General features: G+C 40.1%; 1 protein-coding gene across 3 annotated transcripts in view; it reads right to left on the bottom strand.

Annotated features, from left to right (window-relative positions):
- The window catches only part of GRM1 (glutamate metabotropic receptor 1), a 179,585-nt gene that overhangs the window by 52,088 nt on the left and 104,891 nt on the right, over nt 1–22,606 (bottom strand). For all 3 annotated transcript variants that reach the window (XM_054399272.1, XM_054399274.1, XM_054399273.1), the window contains exon 3: nt 11,641–11,876. In XM_054399272.1, the coding sequence (XP_054255247.1) occupies nt 11,641–11,876 (236 nt within the window). The remainder of the gene's footprint in view (nt 1–11,640; nt 11,877–22,606) is intronic.

Genomic DNA, 22,606 nt, shown 5'->3' on the forward strand with positions numbered 1-22,606 from the left:
ACTTATTCTGTTCACTTTCTTTAGTCATATCAAGGATAAGAAGGTCATTGGGAGCAGTTAAGATGGTTTTAGGAAGGGAAAGTCATGTTTGACCAACCTGAAAGCCTTTTATGAGGACAAAGCCAAGTGGACAGAAGAACAGTGGATGTAGTTTATCTTGATTCCAGTAAAGCACTTGACACTGTCTCCCACAACATCCTTGCAGCTAAACTGAGGCAGTGTGGTCTGGATGATTGGGTAGTGAGGTGGATTGTGAACTGGTTGAATAAAAGAAGTTAGAAGAGAGTTTTGGTTAATGGGACAGAGTCTAGTTGGAGGACTGTATCTAGTGGAGTTCCACAGGGGTCATTACTGGGGCTATTACTGTTCAATATATTCATCAACAACCTGGAAGGGACTGGAACATCTCCCTTATGAGGGAGCTGGGTTTCCTTAGCTTGGAGAAGAGGAGACTGAGGGGTGACCTCATTCATGTTTATAAATATGTGAAGAGCAGGTGTCAGGAGGATAGAGCCAGTGATGTTAGGAAAAGGGGCAACCGGTGCACGCTGGAGCATAGGAGGTTCCACTTAAACCTCAGGACAAACGTTTTCACTGTGACAGAACACTGGAACAGGCTGCCCAGAGAGGTTGTGGAGTCTCCTTCTCTGGAGACATTCAAAACCCACCTGAATGCATTCCTATGTGACCTACTCTAGGTGATCGCATTCTGGCAGGGTGGTGGGACTAGAGGATCTTTCGAGGTCCTTTCCAGTCCCCAACATTCTGTGATTCTGTGATATGGCCAGAGATGTGTTCTAGTACAGTATCAGAGAAAATATTCACTTTAAAGAAAAGCTATGATTAGAAGCTTCCGAACAACATCTACATGAGGACAATGCCTCACTGATTAGAGCTTAGCAAATCAGAAGAGAAATAAGTGGCCCTAATCTTTATTCACACATTAAAATCAACAGAAAAAGCAGAAGCAGGATTCTTTCAGATTTGAAAGAATTTTAAAAGCATTCATTTTAGTATACCTCCTTTTTTTTCCTGAGTGTAGACAAATGTGATGGTGCAGAAAGAAAGTGCTATCCAGCCAAGCCAATCTAAATTACTGAAGAATTTGAGACCTCACAAGGAAATGGGCCCTTGTCATGTGAATTTTTACAAAAAAATGAACCTGGAAAAACAGTCAAAGTGACCTTAACAGAAAGCAGACAGCATACAGCATAGCACAATGTATAGAGTGCTATTGCTTTAAAGAGAACATCTCAGATTTTCCATCCCTAGAGAGCTGAGCCTGAATCCAGAGTTAAATTAAAGGTTTGAACTTGCAGGTTCCTCAAAAACTACTTTCTACTATATGGATATCAAAAAAAAAAAACTGAGCCGAAGGAAACCTTGGAAAATCATCTTGTCTCGCACCTTGCTGTGCTGCGGTAGCTCTCCAGCTTAGCCAGCAGCTCAGCCTAGCTGCAGTAGTTGCTTTCATTATTTTTCCTTAGTTACCCCCACACTAGCAGACTTCTATGCTCCCCAAGACCTTTCAGTATGAGTGGGAAAAAAGTTTATTCCAGCAGTGCCACTCTTTGGGACACACACCTTCCATCACCTTATTCTTGCAATGGATACAGCTTATTCTGAGTAGGAAGGTTTGTGGTTTGTATGGTTCAGGTTTTACTGGTCAGGCTCATAGTTTGTTGTTCTTCATGTCACTGCTTGTCCAAGATCTAGTAAGAGGAACTCATTAATTTTAAAAGCACTATTATCTATTGTTCAGAAGATATCTTTATGGATACCAAAGGGTATCTGTGGGCTGCAGCTAGACGTGTGTGAATGTGTGGGTTTGTGTCTACACATTACCCTCTACTGTATTTACTTTTCACCACTATTTATGGGGCAATGCTGCCAGTAATGAATGCACCTAAAACTTCAAGCTGAGTTCAACAACTTTTGACCTACAGGTAAGCAAAGAAAGAGAAGATGTGATCTAATGAAAGACCAGGAGGGCTGACAGAAAGCATTTTCCTTGTTTTCTGATGGGTTACCTGTGTTATTTCATCTATTTTACTTACTGACTTGGTTAAATGCTTACATTTAGGCCAATTGTTCTGATGTGTGACCTACACAAACGATTTCTAGAAACAAGTTGATTAACATTAACTTGGTGCTTTTGTTCTCATCACACTCCTGATAGAAGTTTAAAACACCTGTGACAATCTGAGCAGTCAGGATGGCTGGAATCACTCTCCAGGCATAGAAGACAGAAGCCCCAAGAAAAAATGAGGGAGCATAATTCGTGTGTCCTGTCACTCTACAGCACCATCACCTTGCTCACATAATGGAGAAGGCTGAAGACCCAAGCCTCCTCAAGGACTGTTTTCTTCCCAGAAGTAGAAACTTTGACTGTTAAAATTCACAATGGAAAATGTGGGTGTAAAAATTCAAATTCAGAAAAGTTTTATTGTATCCTGCTGTAATATGTATGTGTTCTGCAAACTGTCTTCTGTGTTCTTTACAAGAGTATATGTATTCTGCTTCTTTCCTTTATTAGATAATTATGTGATACCTTCATGGATCCCAAAAGAAGAAAAATTTTTCTTGTTACTGTATTTTGAATGACAGCCTGGCTTAGAAGTGTTTTTGGAAATATAAAATATTAGATAAATGTTGCTGCTTTCTTCCAAACACAAAAATAAGAAGCTAGAAGTTTCTTGGAGCCTCAAAAGCTGTCTGCAAAACTGTCTAGGAAATAAGGTGAGACTACAGCTCTCCTGTCTTACCTGCTGTAAGAACAGCCTTGACTAAAAGGGTAGCAACTAAAATTCTTTCAAACAACTTGTCCCTAATAGGTTTCATCTAGGTGCCCGAGAACTTGAGAACAGTTTTTATGAGATGAACCATAGGATCTCCTGCCTTGTACTGAAGACTAAAAGAATGAGACAGGACTCAACTCCTTCTCTACCACAGATGTAGAATGGGAATACAAAGCATGAGTTAAGGAGGGCAAATCATAGGATACATATGGTATAACATATCTTAAAGTCATAGCATGTCAATAGCTTGACTCCTTCTTCAATAGCTTATGAATGTGTGTTGTACATATTGCCCTGGTGATTTGCAAGCAGTGACTGACCTGGCAGAGTGTGCATTGAGGCTATTGTCTTACAGTTAACTTTTCTGATCCACAGTAGCGAGAGTAACTGTTACTGTGGGGTACTTCTGCTGGTGCAAAGTCTCATACAGGTGCTCCATGGGCAAGTCTTGCAGATTTTGAGATTAAAGGAATGTCCTAAGAGAAGCACCTACGAGCACTTGACACAGCAGAATGAGCCCTAATAATGTCTGCTGGGTGGAATTTGTCCAACTCAAAAGACCAAAAACCATTCAGATCAACTCTCACTGGAAATGTATTTACCCTTTTAGCAAAGTGCAGAAAAACCCAAGCAAATGTCCTGAAGTGCTTTGTCCACTGATATGAGATAATGAGGGCCCTGTGCTATCTCATACAAATTCATCAAAACTAAGATTAGTCTTGAGAAACAAATTTTTGATTATGAGTAGCTCTGAACTGCAATACTGAAGGACTGGATGTAGTCTGAGAGATACATTAGCCAAGCACAAAACCATCTGAGGTCAGACATTAGTTTTCTGTCTTCCTCTCTGATGCAGTAAGTGCCAAGGAGAATTTCACATTCAAATACAGAGGCATGAGTAGAAGTTCTGTAGATCTTCTAAAAAGACATTATCTAATGTCAAAGAAAAATGCAACCTTCCTAAAACTATAAGGACTCTGTCTACATCTGGATGTGATAAAACCAGTTACTTTCTAAGGAGTGGGCAATAATGGTGGCAAACACTTAGGGATGCTTTTCAGAGAGATCTTAACTACGTCCAAACATGTCAAGCTGGCTTCAGAAGCACCCATCGAAATGACTGGATTTAGCAGCTTTCATACACTGTCCCACAGACATAACTATAATACAGCTGTACTTCTACTACTGTGTTTGTGTAACACTGCACCACTCCTGTATGCATTGCAGTGTGGGAGTTTGATACATAAAACACCTCTGCATTGTGCTCTTTCAGGTTATGGCAATATCACCACCCCACCCCCCCCCCCCCCGGCACAGCTTGAGACTGTCCTCTTGTTCTGTCACTGGTTGCCTGAGAGAAGAGATCAACCCCCACCTGGCTACAACCTCCCTTCAGGTAGTTGTAGAGAAAGCCTCCCTGGGCAACCTGTTCCAGTGTTCCACTACCCTCATGGTAGAGAACCTGTTCCTAACATCCAATCTAAATCTGCTCTTCTCTCGTTTGAAGCCACTGCCCCTTGTCCTGTCACCACAGGCCTTTGTAAACAGTCTCTCTCCAGCTTTCTCGTAGGCCCCCTTCAGGTGCTGCAGGGCCTCTATTAGGTCCCCCCACAGCCTCCTCTTTTCCAGGCTGAACAATCCCAGCTCCCTCAGCCTGTCCTCATAGCAGAGGTGCTCCAACCACCCAATCATTTTCATGGCCCTCCTCTGGTCCCACTCCATCAGCTCTGTGTCCTTCTTATGTTGAGGGCTCCGGACCTGGATACAGTACTTCAGGTGATGTCTCACCAGAGCAAAGTGGCAGAATCCTCTCACTCAATCTGCTGGCCACACATCTTTTGGTGCAGCCCAGGATGTGATTTTCCTTCTGGGCTGCAAGCACACACTGCCTGCTCATGTCCAGCCTCTCGTCCATCAGCACCCCCAAGTCCTTTTCCAAAAGGGCTGCTTTCTATCACCTCATCCCCCAGTCTGTATTGTGAGGGTTGTTGCAACCCAGGTGCAGGACCCAGCATTGCTCTTGTTGAACCTCATGAGGTTCTCCTGGGCCCACCTCTCCAGCTTGTCCAGGTCCCTCTGGATGACATCCTGTCTCTCTGGCATATTGACAACAGCATTCAGCTTGGTGTCATCTGCAAACTTGCTGATAGTGCACTTGATCCCACTGTCAATATTGTTGATAAAAATATTAAACAGCACAGGTCCCAGTATGGATCCCTGAGGGACAGCACTTGTCACTGCTCTCCATCTGGACTTCAAGCCATTGAGCACTACCCTCTGGATGTGTCCATCCAGCCAATTCCTTATCCACTGAACAGTCCACCTATCAAATCCATATCTCTCCAACCAGGCAAGCAGGATGTTGTGGGGGACTGTGCCAAAGGCTTTATAGAACTCTAGATAAATCACTTCCATAGGTCGTCCCTTATCCACTGACATAGTTACTTTATCATAGAAAGCCACTAGGCTGGTCAGGCAGGACCTGCCCTTAGTAAAGCCATACTGGCTGTCTTGAATCACCTCCCTGTCCTCCATGTGTCCCATCATGGCATCTAGGAGGATCTGTTCCATGATCTTCCTGGGCACAGAGGTGAGGCTGACAGATCAATAGTTCCCAGGGTCCTCCTTTCTACCCTTTTTAAAAATGGGTGTAATGTCCCTTCTTCCAGTCACCAGGGACTTCACCTGACTCTCAGGACTATTGAAATATCATGGAGAGTGGCTTGGCAACTACATCAGCTAACTTACTCAGGACTCTGGGATGCATTTCATCAGGTCCCATGGACTTGTATATCTTCAGGTTCCTCAGGTTCTTCATGATGAGTCATGGGTTCATGTGGAGTCACAGGACACACTTTGTTTCCTAAAGAATGTAGCTACTACATGGAAAACATTTGAAGTACCTTAGTGGTAGGACGTTTTAAGAACTCCATAGCAGAAGTATTTTTGGCCTGCTAGATATCAAGGAAGCCACAGGATAATGGCCAAATATAAAAATACATCTTTTCTACTGTGATTATTTGACCTTGGCTGTCTGGCAGGTGTTCACCAAGCCACTCTCTCACTCCTCCTCTACACAGCAGGAGAGGAGAAAGTAAAATTAAAAACTCATGGGTCAAGATAAAGGCAGTTTAATAAAGAAAAGCAAATGCAGGGACATCCCCTACTAGACTAGGTTGCTCAAAGCTTCACCCTGCCTAGTCTTACACACTTGCAGGGATGAAGCATCCACAACTTCTCTGGGTAACCTGTTCCAATGTCTTGCTACCCTCCTATTAAAGAACTTCTTCCTAATGTCCAATTCAAATCTACGCTGCTCTAGCTTAAAACCATTGCTCTTTGTCCTATCACCACAGGCCCTTGTAAGTCCCTCTCCAGCTTCCCTGTAGGCCCCCTTCAAGTACTGGAAGGCCACTATAAGTTCTCCTCAGAGCCTTCTCTTCTCCAGGCTGAACAGATTTAACTCTCTCAGCCTGTTCTCACAGGAGAGGTTCTCCAGCCCGGTGATCATCTTTGTGACCCTGCTTTGGACTCCCTCCAATAGATACATGTTGTGTTGGGAGATCCAGAGCTGGATGCAGTACTCCAGGTGGACTCTGACAAGAACAGAGTAGAAGGGAAGAATCACTTCCCTTGACCTGCTGGCCACACTTCTTTTGGTGCAGCCCAGGATAAAGCTGGCTTTTTGGGTTGCCAGTACACAAATGCTTCCTCAACCAGCACCCACAATTCCTCTGCAGGCCTGCCCTCAATCCACTCACCTTCCAGCCTATATTTGTGCTTGTGATTGCCCTGACCTAGATGCAGGACCTTGCATTTGGCTTTGCTGAATTTCATGAGGTTGTCATGGGCCCACCTTTCCTGTCAAGGTCCCTGTGGATGGCATCTTTCACTCCAGTGTGTCAACTGCACCACACAGCTTGGTGTTGTTTGCAAACTCAGGAAGAGTGCACTCAATCCCACTGTCCATATCCCTGACAAAGATGCTAAACAGCACCAGTCCCAGTACAGATAGATGCCTGAGCGACTCCACTCATCACAGGTCTCCATCTGAACGTTGAGCCATTGATTGCAACTCTTTGAGAGCAGCCACCTAGCCAGTTTCTTATCTACCAAGTGGTCTATTAACCAAATCTGAGTCCTTCCAATTTAGAAACTGGGATATCATGCAGGACAATGTCAAATGCTTTGCACAAGTCGAGGAAGATGATGTCAGTTATGCTACCCTTACCTGCCAATGCTGTGAACCCAATCACAAAAAAGCCATCAGATTTATCAGGCAGTATTTGCCCTTGGTGAAGCCATCTTGGTTGCAACAAACCACTTCTGTTTTTTTACCATGTGCCCTAGCAGAGTCTTCAGGAGGATCTGCTCCATTACCTTGCTGGACACTGAGGTAAGACTGACTGGCCTGTAGTTTCCTGGGTATTTCTTATCTCCCTTTTTGAAAAAGGGGGCTAGGATTCCCCTTTTCCAGTCAGTGGAACCTTCACCAGACTGCCATGAATTTTCAGATATGATGGGCATGACAACATATGTTATGGAAACTTTGGTCAGTTTGGGTCAGCTCTCCTGCCTATGTTCACTCCCAACCTCTTGCCAATTCCCAGCCTACTGACCTTTGAGGAGGGATGGGAGGGTGGGCAGTGGAGAGAGCCTCAGTATGAGCACTGCTCAGCAGCAGCCAAAACACTGGTGTGTCACCAGCACCTGTCTAGCGATAAATGCAAAGCACAGCATTACGAGGGATGCTGTAGAGAAAGTTAACTCCATCTCAGCCAGATCCAATATATCTGCATATAAGAAAAATTTTAGACTTGAATTCTATTGTGTTGAGGAAGAATATCTCCTATAGCAGAGAGAAAGAGAGATGAAGGGAGGGAGGAAAAGAGACTTTCTGTTATGAGAGGCATGGGCTACAACATTAGCAAAGAATAAGTCAGAAATAGCTCCCACTCATTTGGCTGCCACCCAAGTGGGAAAAGTAAGTTAACTTTTGTAAGAAGGGATGATCCAAAAGAGCATTCACTGTAAAACTCTCAATGATTGTCTTCTCTTGCAAGGACTTCTACTACTACCATACAATCCTGGAACAAACAGGTAAGCTATTCTAGCTGTTTAGGCTTCCCACAGACTTCACAGAGTAGAACACACATGAACTTGCTTCCTTCCAGTACTACTTAGACCAGATACTTTTCTCACAAAAAATATGCATGTACATTCAGAATTCAGTGTAACATGAGAATTCCTGAAGGACAACATTGTTTTTCTCAGGGACTGAATGAAAGAATTCAAGCAGTAAGTTCTGTCATCAAAGAAGGGAGATTTCTAGGAACTGGCTTTCCCTTCCTTTGCAGAGAGCCTGCAATCACAAGCTAGTGCTGACTCAGCAGTAACAGGGTGTGAGAAATTGCAAATGCAGCAGCTGTAGTTGCTTGAGGAGAAGTCCTTGCCTATCCATGAATGCTGAAAATTGAACTTCACATTCCAGTGGCAATTCTGAATAAATCACTCACTCAAGTGATTAGGTTGTATATGAGCAAATTATACTGGGCAGGCAGTATTTGAGGATTCTCAAATACAAACTTTGTAATTAATCTCCTTTTCAAAACAAAGAGGGCCAAGTATTCTGGCTCTTTCTAAAGTAGTTGGACAACAACACTGCCTTTTCCTTTTTTTTTGTTTGTTTGTTTGTTTGTTTCTGGCTGTTCCTAGGCAACCCACTGCTGGGTATAAACAAATACACGCTGCTCCCCTAAATATCACAAGTATTTTTATCCTTGGTTCTGTCTTCCATTAGATAGTTTCCTGAGATGTTAACTCTCCTGACATGGAAGATTACTGCCTTTGAATCCATTTCTGTCCATGCAAAAGTACAGGTGTGCTTTGCTTTCACTGAGGACTACCAATGCACTTCTGGAATACAGAACAAATCAGGACTCAGAGACAGTCACAATATGTGCTCATAACATACATGGACTCTCTAGGACCAAAGAGGACTCAGCTTTTTCCATAATGTATGACTCCATACTTTGTTACAGAAATATTGATGGAATATTGTGAGGTAAGAGTGAAAGCTATTAGACATAATGGAGTGAAGGTGCTTGATATCAGTATGGAATACAGATGATTTTTGTGGGGTGATGCAGTAGTAGCAGCAGTACTTAAATCTGTAGTACCACAAAGAATTCTGAATGTCATCTATCATAATTTTTAATGGATTTCAAATACTTATGGATTCTTTCCTTCAAGTTTGTGCAGGGAGGTACTTTGTGCATGAGGGAAGAGTCAATTCAGATTCCCGTTTTCTCACAAAGAGCTTGTGAAGAGGACTGTCTCCTAACCTGCAATAGGTAAAGAAGGCAGTGTCTTGGCGCTGTCATACTAGACATCTTTGGAGAGAAAGGCTCCACCAGTAAGCTCTGGAGTGACTTCTTATCCCCCTAGAAAGGTCAGATAAAGATATGTGTCCAGAAAGCTCTGATGAGGCCAGATAGTCACAAGTCATTTCTGTGCAGTTAAAGAAAAACAAATAAAATTTTATTGTTCCCAGTCATGCTGGGGACACGTAGGTCTCTTGATTCTTGGTTATGTGGAATAGATACCTTGTGGTGTTTCCCTTTGGTGATTTGAAGCATTTGTGAATCTCTCAGCTGTGTGTGATAAGCCTAAGGGTTATCAGTGGTTCACAACCAAATTTAAGAGCTGCCTGCTTTTCAGCAAAATTTTGAGGCTTCATGCAAAAACTCAGACCTTTGTAGAGGAATGAAAGATATCTGAGTGCCTGAATTGTGACTATTAACTATCAGAATCCTCCAACACAGATAAATGGTTTCTTTTCCCCCATAAAACAGTCCTTATTGGTTTTCTTCCATGAATTTGCTTAACTGCTTTTTTACTCAAGTACAGTTTTAGAGTCTACAGCAACCACTGTCTGAAAACTCATCTACACGTTCTATGCAGAAACATCCCCTCTTGGCCATCTCAAACTTGCCACTCGTACTTGCCTTTGATGTAGCAGAGGAAGAATGACTATGCTGGTTCAGATTAAAGCTTTTCATTTCATAATCAAATACAGGCTGGAGAACAAACTACCTGAATTTACAACAGCTGCTGAGATCCCTCAAAATGAAACCTTTTTATAGAGTATCAGCATGAAATTTATTTATGTGTATGGAATGAACAAAACAATGCAAATTTCAGCTTCTGCAATTAAGAAAAAAGGCTCTGAATGTGCATTGTGCATCTATAATTCAAATCCTTCTTAGTAAATTTCTGTCTCTGGTGGCTAAATGAGTTAACACTCCTTTGTCTGAGCTGAAGTAGTCTCAAAGCCAATTAAAAAAATTAATACACATACACACACACTATAAATCAACATTTTTGTAGAGCCTAAAAATAGTGACTCCTCTGAAAAAAAAGTTACCTTGTCTGTCAGTCAGCATGTCAGGTCAGTTTTGAGTCAGTGATGGTATTTTGTGATATGTCTCATCTGTTAGTAAGACACCTTGGGAGGAAGGAGGAAATTAATGTGGAAGCTGTTGTTAAGATATCACCGACAAGCAGATGTGGTTAGTGGGTTGAGAGAGGTTATCCTTCCCATCTACTCTGCCCTGATGAGGCCACATCTGGCATATTGTGTCCAGTTCTGGGCCCCTCCATTTGAGAAGGACAGGGAACTGCTTGAATGAATCCAGCATGCAGCCACAAAGATGGTGAAGGGAGTGGAGCATCTCCCTTATGAGGAAAGGCTGAGGGAGCTGAGTCTCTGTAAACCCACCTGGACACATTCCTGATTCTTGTGTGACCTACTTTGGCAGAGGGATTGGACTAGATGGTCTCTTATAACAAAAAAAAAAAAAAAAAAAGAAACTTAAGAAACATTATGGGAAATCAGTTCAGGGAGCACATGAAGACCAACTGATGTAACAAACAGGATAGATTTCCATGGAAGGACAGGCTTCCTTAGTTTTGTTTCTAATGGAATAACTTCCTTTACCTTCAGAGTATAACTTCTTGACTAGAAAAAGTATTTACAATGCAACAAACAAAATATTTGAAAAAAAAAACAAAATCACTTAGCATTTTATAGAAAAATTATCAACTCTCTCAATTTACTAATAAATTCAATCTTACTGGACTATTTAGTTTATTTTCTCAGATTCTGCCATGTAAGAGAAAATCTCTCTCTGCAGAGAGACATTTTTCTTGCAATGAGGTGTTACTTCTATCTGTATGTGTTTTTTATGCAAATGTTGTGTAATGGATACAAACTATAAATGTTTTAATGGGTGCAGAAAAGAAAGAGTGAAGCAGATGACTGAAAAATTTTAAGATTCATCAATTTTTCATAATTTTTTTCTTCCATAATACTTTCTGTGAACTTCCTGATTATTCAACTGATCAGAAAAACTGACTCTGAGAGAAAAAAAAAAAAGTTTTAAATTTTTTCATGGTTTTGTTAATATTCAATGTTTACTTATTTTTTACAATACATTGCAAATTTGGACACACTTGTCAGCATCAGCATAGCCCTAAAACATGAAAAGGCAAGAAGTCACTCTATAACAGAACAGAACTAAATTGAGAGGAGGACAGCAGGATGGGCAACCAATGCCAGACATACTCCCACCAGAGATGGAATTTATATCTGTATAATTTAGAGTTGCCACTTTTCATTAATGATTTATACATTTTAAAAGAAAAACAAAAAAAAAAAAAAACAAAACCACATCTCAAAAGCGGGTTTGTTGGGTTTGTTTGGGTTTGGGTTTTTTTGTTTGGTTGGGTGGGGGTTTTTGCCAGAGTACAGATTCAAACACAAAAATAGCTGACAATTTACCAGTGCAGTTCTTCTGGAAGTTGGGATTCTCTAGTGGGTGCCCTGGGATGCGGCACTGAAATCTGTGCTGCCAGAATTCAGGAAACCAGGGGTTGCGGGTGTTGGTGTCCAGACGCAGCTTCAGATAGTAGTCATCAAATGACAACACCTCTGGAGACTGCAGTTTGATAGTGATGCCTCCATTTGCTTCAGGTTCATAACCTTCAATGACTTCATCTCTGTCTGCCCAACCATCACTGTATAGAGAAAAAAAAAAACACTTATTAAACAAAGACAGGAAGCTTGTTTTGAAAAAGTAACCAGCTGAATGCAGATCAGCAGCCTCGGAAATAAGTGATTAAAAAGGAGGTTAAAGGTATGTCTAAAATTCAGGTTGAAAGGGAAAGAAGAAACCACAATGACGGAGAATTGTAATGAGCACTCTAACTTATTCCACTAAGACTCCTTATTAACTTGTCTGAAATGATAAGAATTGTTCTTCCGGAAGGGGTGTTTTGGCATAGCTTCTGTGGTGAGGTGTTCACGACTGAAAAGATTCTGCCTCATATAGGCTGTCCTGTAAAGGGTGGAAACTGAAAGAATTAATTTCAATGAAAAGGAAACTGAGCCAGGATCCTGGGTGTTTTGCAGAAAAGATCTCAGCATGCACAGATCTTACAGCTAGAAGAGTAATTCCAATCAAACATAAAGTGAGAAATGTATTGTGTTGGAAGAGAATGGAATAGAATAGATAAAGTTAACCAAACTAAAAAGAAAACCACATGCTATTCTTGCACTACATGAGGTTTGTGAAACATGTTTTCTTTTTCTCTTTTTATTTTTTCTTTTCTTTTTTTTAACAGTCAATGGCTTTCTACTTTATTTCTCTCTTTATTCATGCAAAAACCTGTCTTGCTTGACAACATTATTTTAACAGGTCTGAACAACTTCCATTTGGCTTAGCATCTGACTTCTAGTTTAGTTATTTTAAATAGAAGTGTATCGATTTAGTGTCATCCTCTGGTTCTTGCTAGGGTCCCCTAAGAATAGTGATATTACTATCTAACTTAATTGCAAATATAACTCAGACATTTCTTAATGGTAATATACTGGGCATGTCAAAAGAGAAATAGATTATTCTGGCATCTCAGATCTAGCTCTATCCATGAAAAATCAAATCAGCAACACCGCTGCTGTGAAAAATAAATGAAGCACTTTCAGTGGCAAAGAGCTCAAGAGGAAAAATGGAATTGACCACTAAAAGATAAATCTGTTTCACCAAAAAAATAGGTTTGCATCCTGAACTCCAAACAGACAGAAAGATGGTCCTTGTTAGGAATCTCTTACACAAAGCCTTGAAAAGATCAATAAGGTGCAGAACATACTACCTGACAGCATTTATGAGATACTCATAATAGACATGCCTGGGAGTCTGCAGTTGAAAACAGACAAGATCCAAAGTATCAAGCTCTGTCACAGTCCTAATCATACAGGTGTACAGTAAGTATGCATTGGGCATGTGTGAGTCTTCCATCCTCAGCCACCAGACTGAATGGTTTAGCTGCTGGCATCCGTGTTAACTACTGCATCTGTGCTGTAACACCTAAAGCCCATGTATTGACTGCTTCCCATATGGGACACGTGATCTAAGCCTCTATTACAGAAAGTAATTTAAGACATGGGACATGTGGCAGCCCTCTGAATGAGTGACCGACAGATTCCTTTCAACCTGAGCCTAGAGACTCACAAAGCTATATTTTAAGATGGCACTACATGGCACCTTAAAGCCACTATTTCTTCTTTGTTTCCCCCTTTGCCAACACCTTCCAGTAGAATTGAAAAACTTTCTGAGCTTACAAACCAGTGACCAATATCTTCATAGAGCCAAGCAGTATGAGATACATCTATAGGCATGTGACACCTCACATGTGGCATAAGAGCAGAGAGCAGGTAGTGGTTCAGGTTGTACGTCACAGGAGAGACAGAGAGAGCTAAAGAGTCTGGCTGTGGACTGGGGATGAGCATGATAAGCACGGTGATTATCTCTGCCAGGCTGAACTCAGCAATATTTGCTGAGTCGCATCTTCAGCCAACGATGCAGTTTACACAGCTCCTTTGTACCAATAGAGCCCAAATGATAACCACATGGCACAGCCTTGGCCTGACAACTGCGCTTGAATTGCCAAAGGAGTGCGCAGAGTTCATAAGCCACAATTTGTCAACTCATCCTTTCTGTCCCACTACACTGCGTTCGGTTTTGGAGAGGGAAAGAAGCCACAGATCATCCTCTGCATAACCTCACTCCTCACTTAAAGGCATGCTGTGAGTAACTAGCAAAATGTACCATGTACCCTGACTGCCTCTCAACAAACCACAGTCAAGACAACGCTACAAAGGTAAAATCATGAAATTGAATTTCCTGGATTTCACATAATTCAAGCTGTAAACTAGCACCAGAGGGGAGAAAAAGACACAATATTAATTTCTTCTAATTTGAGGGGAAAACATGCAAGAGGTCAATCGTACAGCATAAGTAATTGAGTCCTAATTGCATGATTACTTCATTATTTGTCACAATGTTTATAGCTTGTGAACTGTCTACTCAAGCAGAAACATTAGTGAGTTGAAAAGATTACGTACATCAAGCCAGTTTTTACAAGACTTTCGAGAAAGAGGGCAATTTCTCTACTGTTTGGATTCCTACCAGCCAAACATTAGAGTGATTTATTTCCCCTTCCCTGTATGTTTGGCTTGGAAAATTGCCACATTCACTCTGAAGGCAAAGCAAAGCAGTTCTGCAAAAGGCAAGAGAAAGTGCATTTCAAGTTCTCTGAGGACAGCTGATGGAAAAGTTCTCCCAAACTGGAGCATAGATTGTCACCAAATGTTTCTTTGTCTCCTTCTGGCCCCAAACAGTTTTTATTCTCTCTTCAACTTCCTCAAATTGCTAAATCCATTTGATTTAGTGAAACACGAAGAAAAAACTCTGAAATCAGAAAAAAAAGGAAAAGTTAATGCATGTTGAAGTCTATATGGGAGCTTTGCTCTACTTTCAGTAAGTCAAACGAGCAAAAAGGTGTCCTCTGGTCTCTCAGGGGTTCCCTGTCATCCTGGCAGCTGCAGACTGGCTGTGCTGAAAAGTTCCCTAAGGGGACCATGGAGCTGCTGGAGGATTATCAGTGACATAAGATTCTCCACCTGTATTTCTTTTCACTGTTGAAATATTTCACTAAAAAAAAAAAAAAAATGCAGCATTTTCTGGCCACTGTGCATCCTGTGAATAAATGGATAGTGTTTCAGAAAACAATGTTAAAATATTGACATTTCTAATGCTGTCCAGAAGCCAGATACTGAAGTCTGGATGAGAGTATGCATATCTGTGACAGAATCACAAGACCAACAGCTGATTCAATGGAAAAATGAAATTTCATTTTAAAAGGCAATGTATACTGTTCTTATTTTGTCGGAATTGAGTACTGTCCACCTACTTTCTTTTTCTTTTATCCTGCTGTGCACTTTTTGAAAATCATCTTTATGTGTGTCTTTAGTGCAGATTTCAGGAGGTGGCCTAATATCCATCATTCAAACTACTTTGTAGGTTTTGTGTGACACTGGCTTTGAAATGTGCTGGGTATCTCGTGCAACAGTTGATCTGAAGCTCTGTGAGAGGGTTTGAAGTGTGAAGGAAAAAAGAGTGAAGAAGGGACAAGTGTGTGGATGTCAGCAACCACTCTGTTAGTTTTTGAGAGGAAAAGGGCTTCATTTGTTACAGTTTTGTGGTGTTTATCTCAATCCAAATGGTCACTGATATTCTGAAAGCTACCCTCGGTTCAAGTCCCTGTCTAGTGACTGACATTCATGATGCCAAAGCTAAATTTCAGCTTTCATTCACAAGCAAAAATAAAGCAGAAAGCAAAAAACACCCAAAGCTGCACCTTTTAGCTACAGAATTCCTATTTCCTGTCATCACAGACTGTGTTTGAAGAAAAAAACCTCTGTTTTTTTAGCCAGTTTACTGTTTTGCTAGTGTGTGACAGTGGACGTTTATGAATTGTGGCTTCAGCACCTTAACCTCCCTGTATTTTCTGAACTGCAGACATCTACATTCCTGTGACTGATATACCAGGAGAAATGTAATGGATTTCCAATTTCCTCTCCTCTTCCAAACACGAACATTGTCAGCTGCTTTTCACAAGAGCTGATGAGGCAACCAGCAATCAAGCTTTCTATTTTCATCTCCTCAGGACTTAACTCTTAAACTACACAGCAGTAGCTTGCCTCTGCTTTCCTGCACAGCACTCAGGGCATTGTTTTTGCAGATGGTTTTTCCAAATAAACAAACACAAAACCCCAAAACATTCTGTTGTTTATGGAGACAACTTGCCCTGTGAGTATTGTAGGAGGTAGCATCCCTTCACAGGCAAACAAAACGGAACAGGTTTGTCAGTCAAGGACACTGGCTGGCAGTTTGATCCCTGCACCCTTATAAAACTCAATCTAATAGATTAAATCTGCAGAGGGCAACTGATATAGACTCCCCTGTCTGGAGAATGACATCACCAGCAGCTTTGTCAACTCCCTTTGCATTAGCTAAGATAATGTTTTCTTAAGAAGTTTACATTCATGATAAGGTTATTTTTATTCTGTATCAGCCAAGTCATAAAATATATAAAAGAAATTAAGAGCACAAAGCCCTTTATGAATGCTAAATGAATTATTTTTGGCAGAATCCTTCATCCTATGGTAGATGTTCTTGTCATTATAAATCCAAATAGATCAATAATATTTAAATAATCCCCTCCCCTCCCCCCCAGGTTCTGTTCCTGGGCTAGTAGATATTTTTATCCACTTCAAAAACAATGTTACATCTACCTATGTAAATTAAGGAACATCACTTTCAAACTTTCAGGCTTCACAGAGGTTCCCTGAAGATATCCCACTCAGGTATTGTATCAGGACCTCAGGTGACCATGTCACACAAAAGAGATCAGAGTCTATATTCTTGCTTTTCTCTCCTTTCCACAAAAGTAAAGCCTGTGTCAATCTACCTTGCTTGTCACATTGAGATATGTCTGTGCAGAGCAGGTTTCTAAATGCCTTCTTATTATTGCTCTCGAGGCTATGAGCTGGCCTGTAGTTATGTTAAATTTATAGTAGGTTTAAATATGAGGACAGTAGCACTCAAAGAAATCAACATTCAATAAAGTGCCATGCCATTTCGTAATACATGTCAATAGCTTTATTTTTAAGGAAAATAGTTATATGGGGATTACATAAATAAAAGGCTAAATATTTCAGTTGGAAAGTGCTTCTTGCAAAACCGTCTTTCTGCGTGGTGGTCAAACTGTTTATTTAGAGGCTCAGACACTGTTTATTGAGAGGCATTTCAAAATGCCATAAGTCTCTAAGTAGCGATAAGTGGAGTTTGAGTAATCTGTTATTTGGTTCTGATAAATGCCAGTGCTCTGTGTTTCCAGAGATGGTCAGACCCAGAAGCCTGTAAATTCAATATTCTCCTTTTAAAAAAGTCTTTTCTGACAGCACCTCACTGGAAAATCCAATGTGGATTGTCCTGCCTGCGTGCAGGAGCTATACAACTGTGACAACCTCCTGCCTGCCCTTCTGACAGAACAGATAGAAACTCAAAGCTCAGCATAAGGCCAACCCAGAAAGCAGCAGGGGGGGCAGGAGGGGGAAATAATTTCATAGGCAGCTCCACCAAAAAAAAAATCAGTGTTGCTAAATGACACGAGCACAGCTGGCAGAATCAGGCCCAGCAAAATTTGCAAATACTGTACCTGGCTGCTTAGTTATTCTCTTCTTGAAGCAGACTTTAAAAAAAATACTTTATTGCACCACCCTGATCTACTGTCAAGAAAATACACAACTGGCTTATTATGAAAGAGAATGGACATATTCTCTGGCAAGAAGGAAATACACCAAAGATCTTCAGTGTAACACACGCCTCAAAATGAGGATGCCATGTAAGGTGAATTGAAACAGTCCAATATTCACAAGTCAGCAACTGACAAAGTGACTTTCCTCCTTAGGTTTATATATTATCAGTCAAGCCCAGTGGTCACCAACGTCAGCTGAAAGGTGCTGATTGTTATTGTTAATGAGCATTATTTCAAGTGAGAAAAAAGGCCATTTTTCACTGATCAATTCTGCTAATTCATCAGCACTACATACTTGCATCAAAAGCTGGGAAAGCTTTCTTCAGTTGCCAAAGCATTAATTCTTAAAAGGCAAAGTTTTTACTTTTACATGTGTGACAAGTGCTGACAATTTTAGATTAGTCCCAATGCTACAGATAGATAAGCCTGTATCTCGCTGCTGTCAAGACTGGGCTGAAAGGTTGTATGCTTTCACTCCATAACCTGAGGATTGCTGAGCACTGGCAGATCTCCTTAAAAGCAGAAGAATCAAATTCACTAAATCTTGGTAGCTGAAAGAAAAGAAAGGCAGGTTTTGCTCCTGCAGGCATAGATGGAAGTGGGCAAGAGTCATCACTTTCCCAAGCTGCTTTTTTTTTGTAGCAGGTATCACAAAGTCCTGTGAAATTTGTACCTGTTGCCTCTCCCCATGGACTCTGATGGGAAAAAATAAGCTTGAATTCCAGCCTTTAGATTTCTCATAGTTATCGACCTTCATAGGTCAGTCTTGATTCAAATCAGCAGAAAGCATCATGGGAATACCAGATCTGCACAACAAAACTCTTTCTGGAGGGCAAAGGGGAGAAAAAAGTTTGCTGTCTTGGCAATCTCACATACACACAAGAGAAGGTACAAGAAGAGCATTTGATGCCAGACCATGCAGTTACCGATTTTAGACTCATAACTCACACAATGCTTCTGTGCCAATGTGGGCTGTAATCCTGCCACAGACTATAGATTGAACAGTATGTCAAACCTGGGCAGGGCTGGGTTTGGACGTCTCTAAGACGGTGCCAGCATGACTCAGGAAGAAACTGGTAAGACTTAATGAGTTAACCCTGCTCCCTTTGAGACAGCAGCATGTATCCATCATGACTGGAACTTTAATGTCCTACGGGAGGTGCTATTTTCTGAGAGAAATTGAAAAAAGGTGTTTTAAAATAATTTTCAATGCTACTTTCTGCTAGAGTTTTATCATATTTCTTAGCACATTTTCTGTTCTTGTCAAGTTCTCATTCATAACATTGTATATGTAATTTCTCATTTCTCATCCATGATTCCTGAATGCCTACAGTCACAGTTCTTATATTTTACACAAGCACAAATAATTTTCAATGAATGACACTCTGAAGAACCTGAGCTGATAAATGATGTCATTATCTGTGAAGTTATTGCCATTCACATTTGTGTGAATTTTCAGAGGTTTTGCAGCATTCATTTAAAGGATGTAGAATATAACCTTGTGGACCATGACGGATTGTATTTTGCAAATATGTACTTAGGAAGGTTTTAATTATTGCACGTGGTGCATATATTTGCATACAATCTGCATAATGTGATTTAATTGCCTATCATTCAGGCATTATCTTGGGGAATCTTTATGGTGAAGATTCTTAACATGTTTGGCACATGCAACTTTTTGTAGATGTAGTTGCTGGAGTTATGCAGGAAAGGCTTTTCCATTCTCAAGGCTGTGCAATGATGCATATGTGAGAAAATCAGCAACCATGTATATGTTCTCTAAGGCATTAGCTGACTTTTCAAGAGGTATGCACATGCTTTCACCCCAGACTGGCAAGTAGAATGAATCCTTCTTCTGCATATTTGGAATTCACAACATGAGGCAACATAAAAGCACAATGCCTTTTCCAGATGAAAGCACATGCATAGAGAGGAGATGCACAATTTTAAACAAACACACTCAAGAAGAAAGCCTTAGTTTTAGCACTGTGCCTCATATAATGTGCTCCTCAGTTCCAATATGTGCAGCCAAATCCAAGATTTTTAACATCTTATTATATACCCAAATCTGAAAATAGAGAAATTTATCTTTGCTTCTCTGTATAAGTTTCTGGGAATATTTATTATCCCCTTGCTGTTGTGCTGCAAATTATCATGTAAGAAGACTCCACTGAAGAATGGATGTGGATAGTAGGAGGTAGTTCCTGCCATGGAGAATTCAGTTGTAGCCCCCTTTCAGGAAAGATAATTAGAAGTATTCTTGTTAAGACTTCCATCCTGTCTAGCACAAAGGAGAATAGAGTGCTTGCTACCTCTACTCCAGTCAGCTACAAACTACTCAAGTCTCAAGACTGGATCTAAAGGACTGGAAAGAGAGATATCATACAGGAAGCTAACAGTCTGGAAAGGAACAGGTATATGTACAGGAAAGGGAACAGGCAAACACGCTGCTCTTTCTGCTCCATGCCACTCCAGCACAGCTTGCTGGATGCTTGGATGTGAATTTGTTGTACTTCCTGCTAGATTAATCTACAGATGTCTTCCTTAACTATTAGAAGAAAACAAAAAAAGCACATTTTCTTTCCTCTCTCCTTGCTTTGTTGAGGTGCTGAGGAACAGGAAAACAGAGAAACGTCTCAGAATCACATTTCCACCTCCATTTTCATACAAACTTCATTGAGCTCAAAAATACCTTGAATTCCAGCCTTCAGGTTTCTCCAAGATTTGACTTTCATAGGGTAGTCCAGAAGCGGACTTCAGTGGTTTATATTCTTACGCGATTCTCTCAAGCCTTCCCTTACTGTAACCAGTTTCAGGTGATCACAGACTCATAGAATCATTTCAGTTGGAAAAGACCTCTGAGATCATCAAGTACAACCATTATCTAACTCTACCAAGTCTGGTGCTAAACCATGTCTCTTAGAATGACATCTATGTGCCTTTTAAACTCATCCAGGGATGGGGATTCAACCACCTCCCTGGGGATCCTATTATAGTGTTAGACAAGAGAAATACACAGAGTTCACAATTTTTTTTTAATGGAAATCAAATTCTGAGTATGCAGATCTGAAGAGAACACCTACCTTGCACCAGGTTGCTCCTACCAATTTGCATATATCCTATTTCCATACCTGTACAAGATTTCTGGAATTCTATTTCCACACTCATGATCAAAAACTAAACCTTTACACACATACTTATGCAGGAACTTCTTATTGCTTTGATAGCCCTTCAATGAAACGGTGTCTGCAGAGGAACTTCTAGCCACAGATATAAGTCCACTATCCATTACATACCAGAGCATACTAACATGGACTTCAAAACATCAATTTAAAAAAAATGGAAAACAAAAGGTGAAATATTATTAAATTCATGATAAGATCACAAAATTTGTGAAGCTGCTAAATAAAGTGAACATGTATTAGAAGAATATTTCCACAAAAGCTTTTTCTGTTTCTACCAGAAGCTATTTTAAATTTGGGCATATCTCCCATTCCTTTGTTTTCCACTTTATATTTGATACTTGAACATTCAGATTGTTATGAATATTCATGAATAAGATAATTACCACTCAAATATTAATAAATTTTTCATTTGACATTATATATTAATATGAAAGACATCCAGTACATACTATGCTAGTGGATGGCCTAAACATCTAAATATTTCCAGTGAGAGAATTAAGTAATACTTTGAGGCTTTCATAGAATAAATAAAGTAAAATCATTAGGCTTCAATAACCTACTGACACAGCATTGTATTGTGTCTGCAAGAAAGAGCTAAGGAAACACTTGCAAACCAAAAAAAAAAAAAAAAAAAAAGAATAATTTGAATAATGAATTCACCTGAAAATTAAGCAATCTTTTCACAGTTACTGAACATTAAAAGAGGTGTAATGCCTTGACTCCTTTTTTTAATCTTCCACTTTGTTCAGGGAGTACTGTTATATTTGACTGAAAGCTATTTTTAGAGATTATTTTTAAAATGTGTACAAGTACTACTGACTTCCTCTTCTGCAATTAATGCTGACTTAAAGTCATAAATGGATATTCATGTAGCTACATAGGTATGAAACAAGGAATTTAAGTACAATCATCTGCGTGCCTAAACCAAAATTATTTCAACATCACTCAGCAAGCCTCTATGCCTTAAGTGCATCTGCCTTATCAAGAGCTACAGTAGGACACAGCAGCAAATTAGGCATTTAGGTGTCTACTAACTGACCCATATTAAATCAAGATATGTACAGAATATAAGTATGGCTATCTTTTCTCATATCAGATATTTTCCTGATGGAAATACCTTTTAATGCTCGTCCTTCCCATGAGAGAGTGGAGGCTTTGCTTTTGATGTAAAGGCTCTGCTTTTACCCTTTATTTATGCAGTAACACAATAATTTATGTTGGAAGGAACCCCTGAAGATCTTATGGCTTAAAAGTCCTTCAAGTACTCCAGCTTCTTCCTGACATTTCTTTCAAGTCATTAAAGAAAGCATGAGTTGTGTAACTAGGGAGAAAACAAAACTCTTGCTATAACTTCATGTTTTCTATAGGAGGCAAAACCACTTGTTATATTTTATTGATCTATTGACCCCAGAACAATCAAAGTGTTGCTAGGACCAAATGTTATTAATTAGTGATGATGTCACAACTTACTAATGGAAAATATGAAAAGGACAAATACTATTTTTTGTATGAGAGACAGTTATCTTCATATGCACACTGGAAACTACATTTTAATCTCTACTGAAATACAATAAAGTAGAAGGATGTCATGTCATTTACAAAGAATTAGCTGTGAAAGATACATTGTATTAATAGGAACGACATCATTTTGGCAGAAGAGCAGAAAATTGCCTGAAAGATTGACCCAGTAGAAAGAATGAAAACATTAGAACAATATTTATTTCCTTTGCTGCATTATCAAGTTTAATAGTGCTAAAAGACACATGAACTCCAGCATTATGTATTTTCATGCGTGTGTTGTGAAAAATAAGTTTTTGATGTAAATACATCTGTTTAACAAAATTAGAACTCAATCCAGTCTTGTTCAAGGAGATCATAGAATCGTAGAATCAGTCAGGGTTGGAA

This window comes from Indicator indicator, chromosome 2 (genome assembly GCF_027791375.1).
Source record: "Indicator indicator isolate 239-I01 chromosome 2, UM_Iind_1.1, whole genome shotgun sequence".
Taxonomy (NCBI): domain Eukaryota; kingdom Metazoa; phylum Chordata; class Aves; order Piciformes; family Indicatoridae; genus Indicator; species Indicator indicator.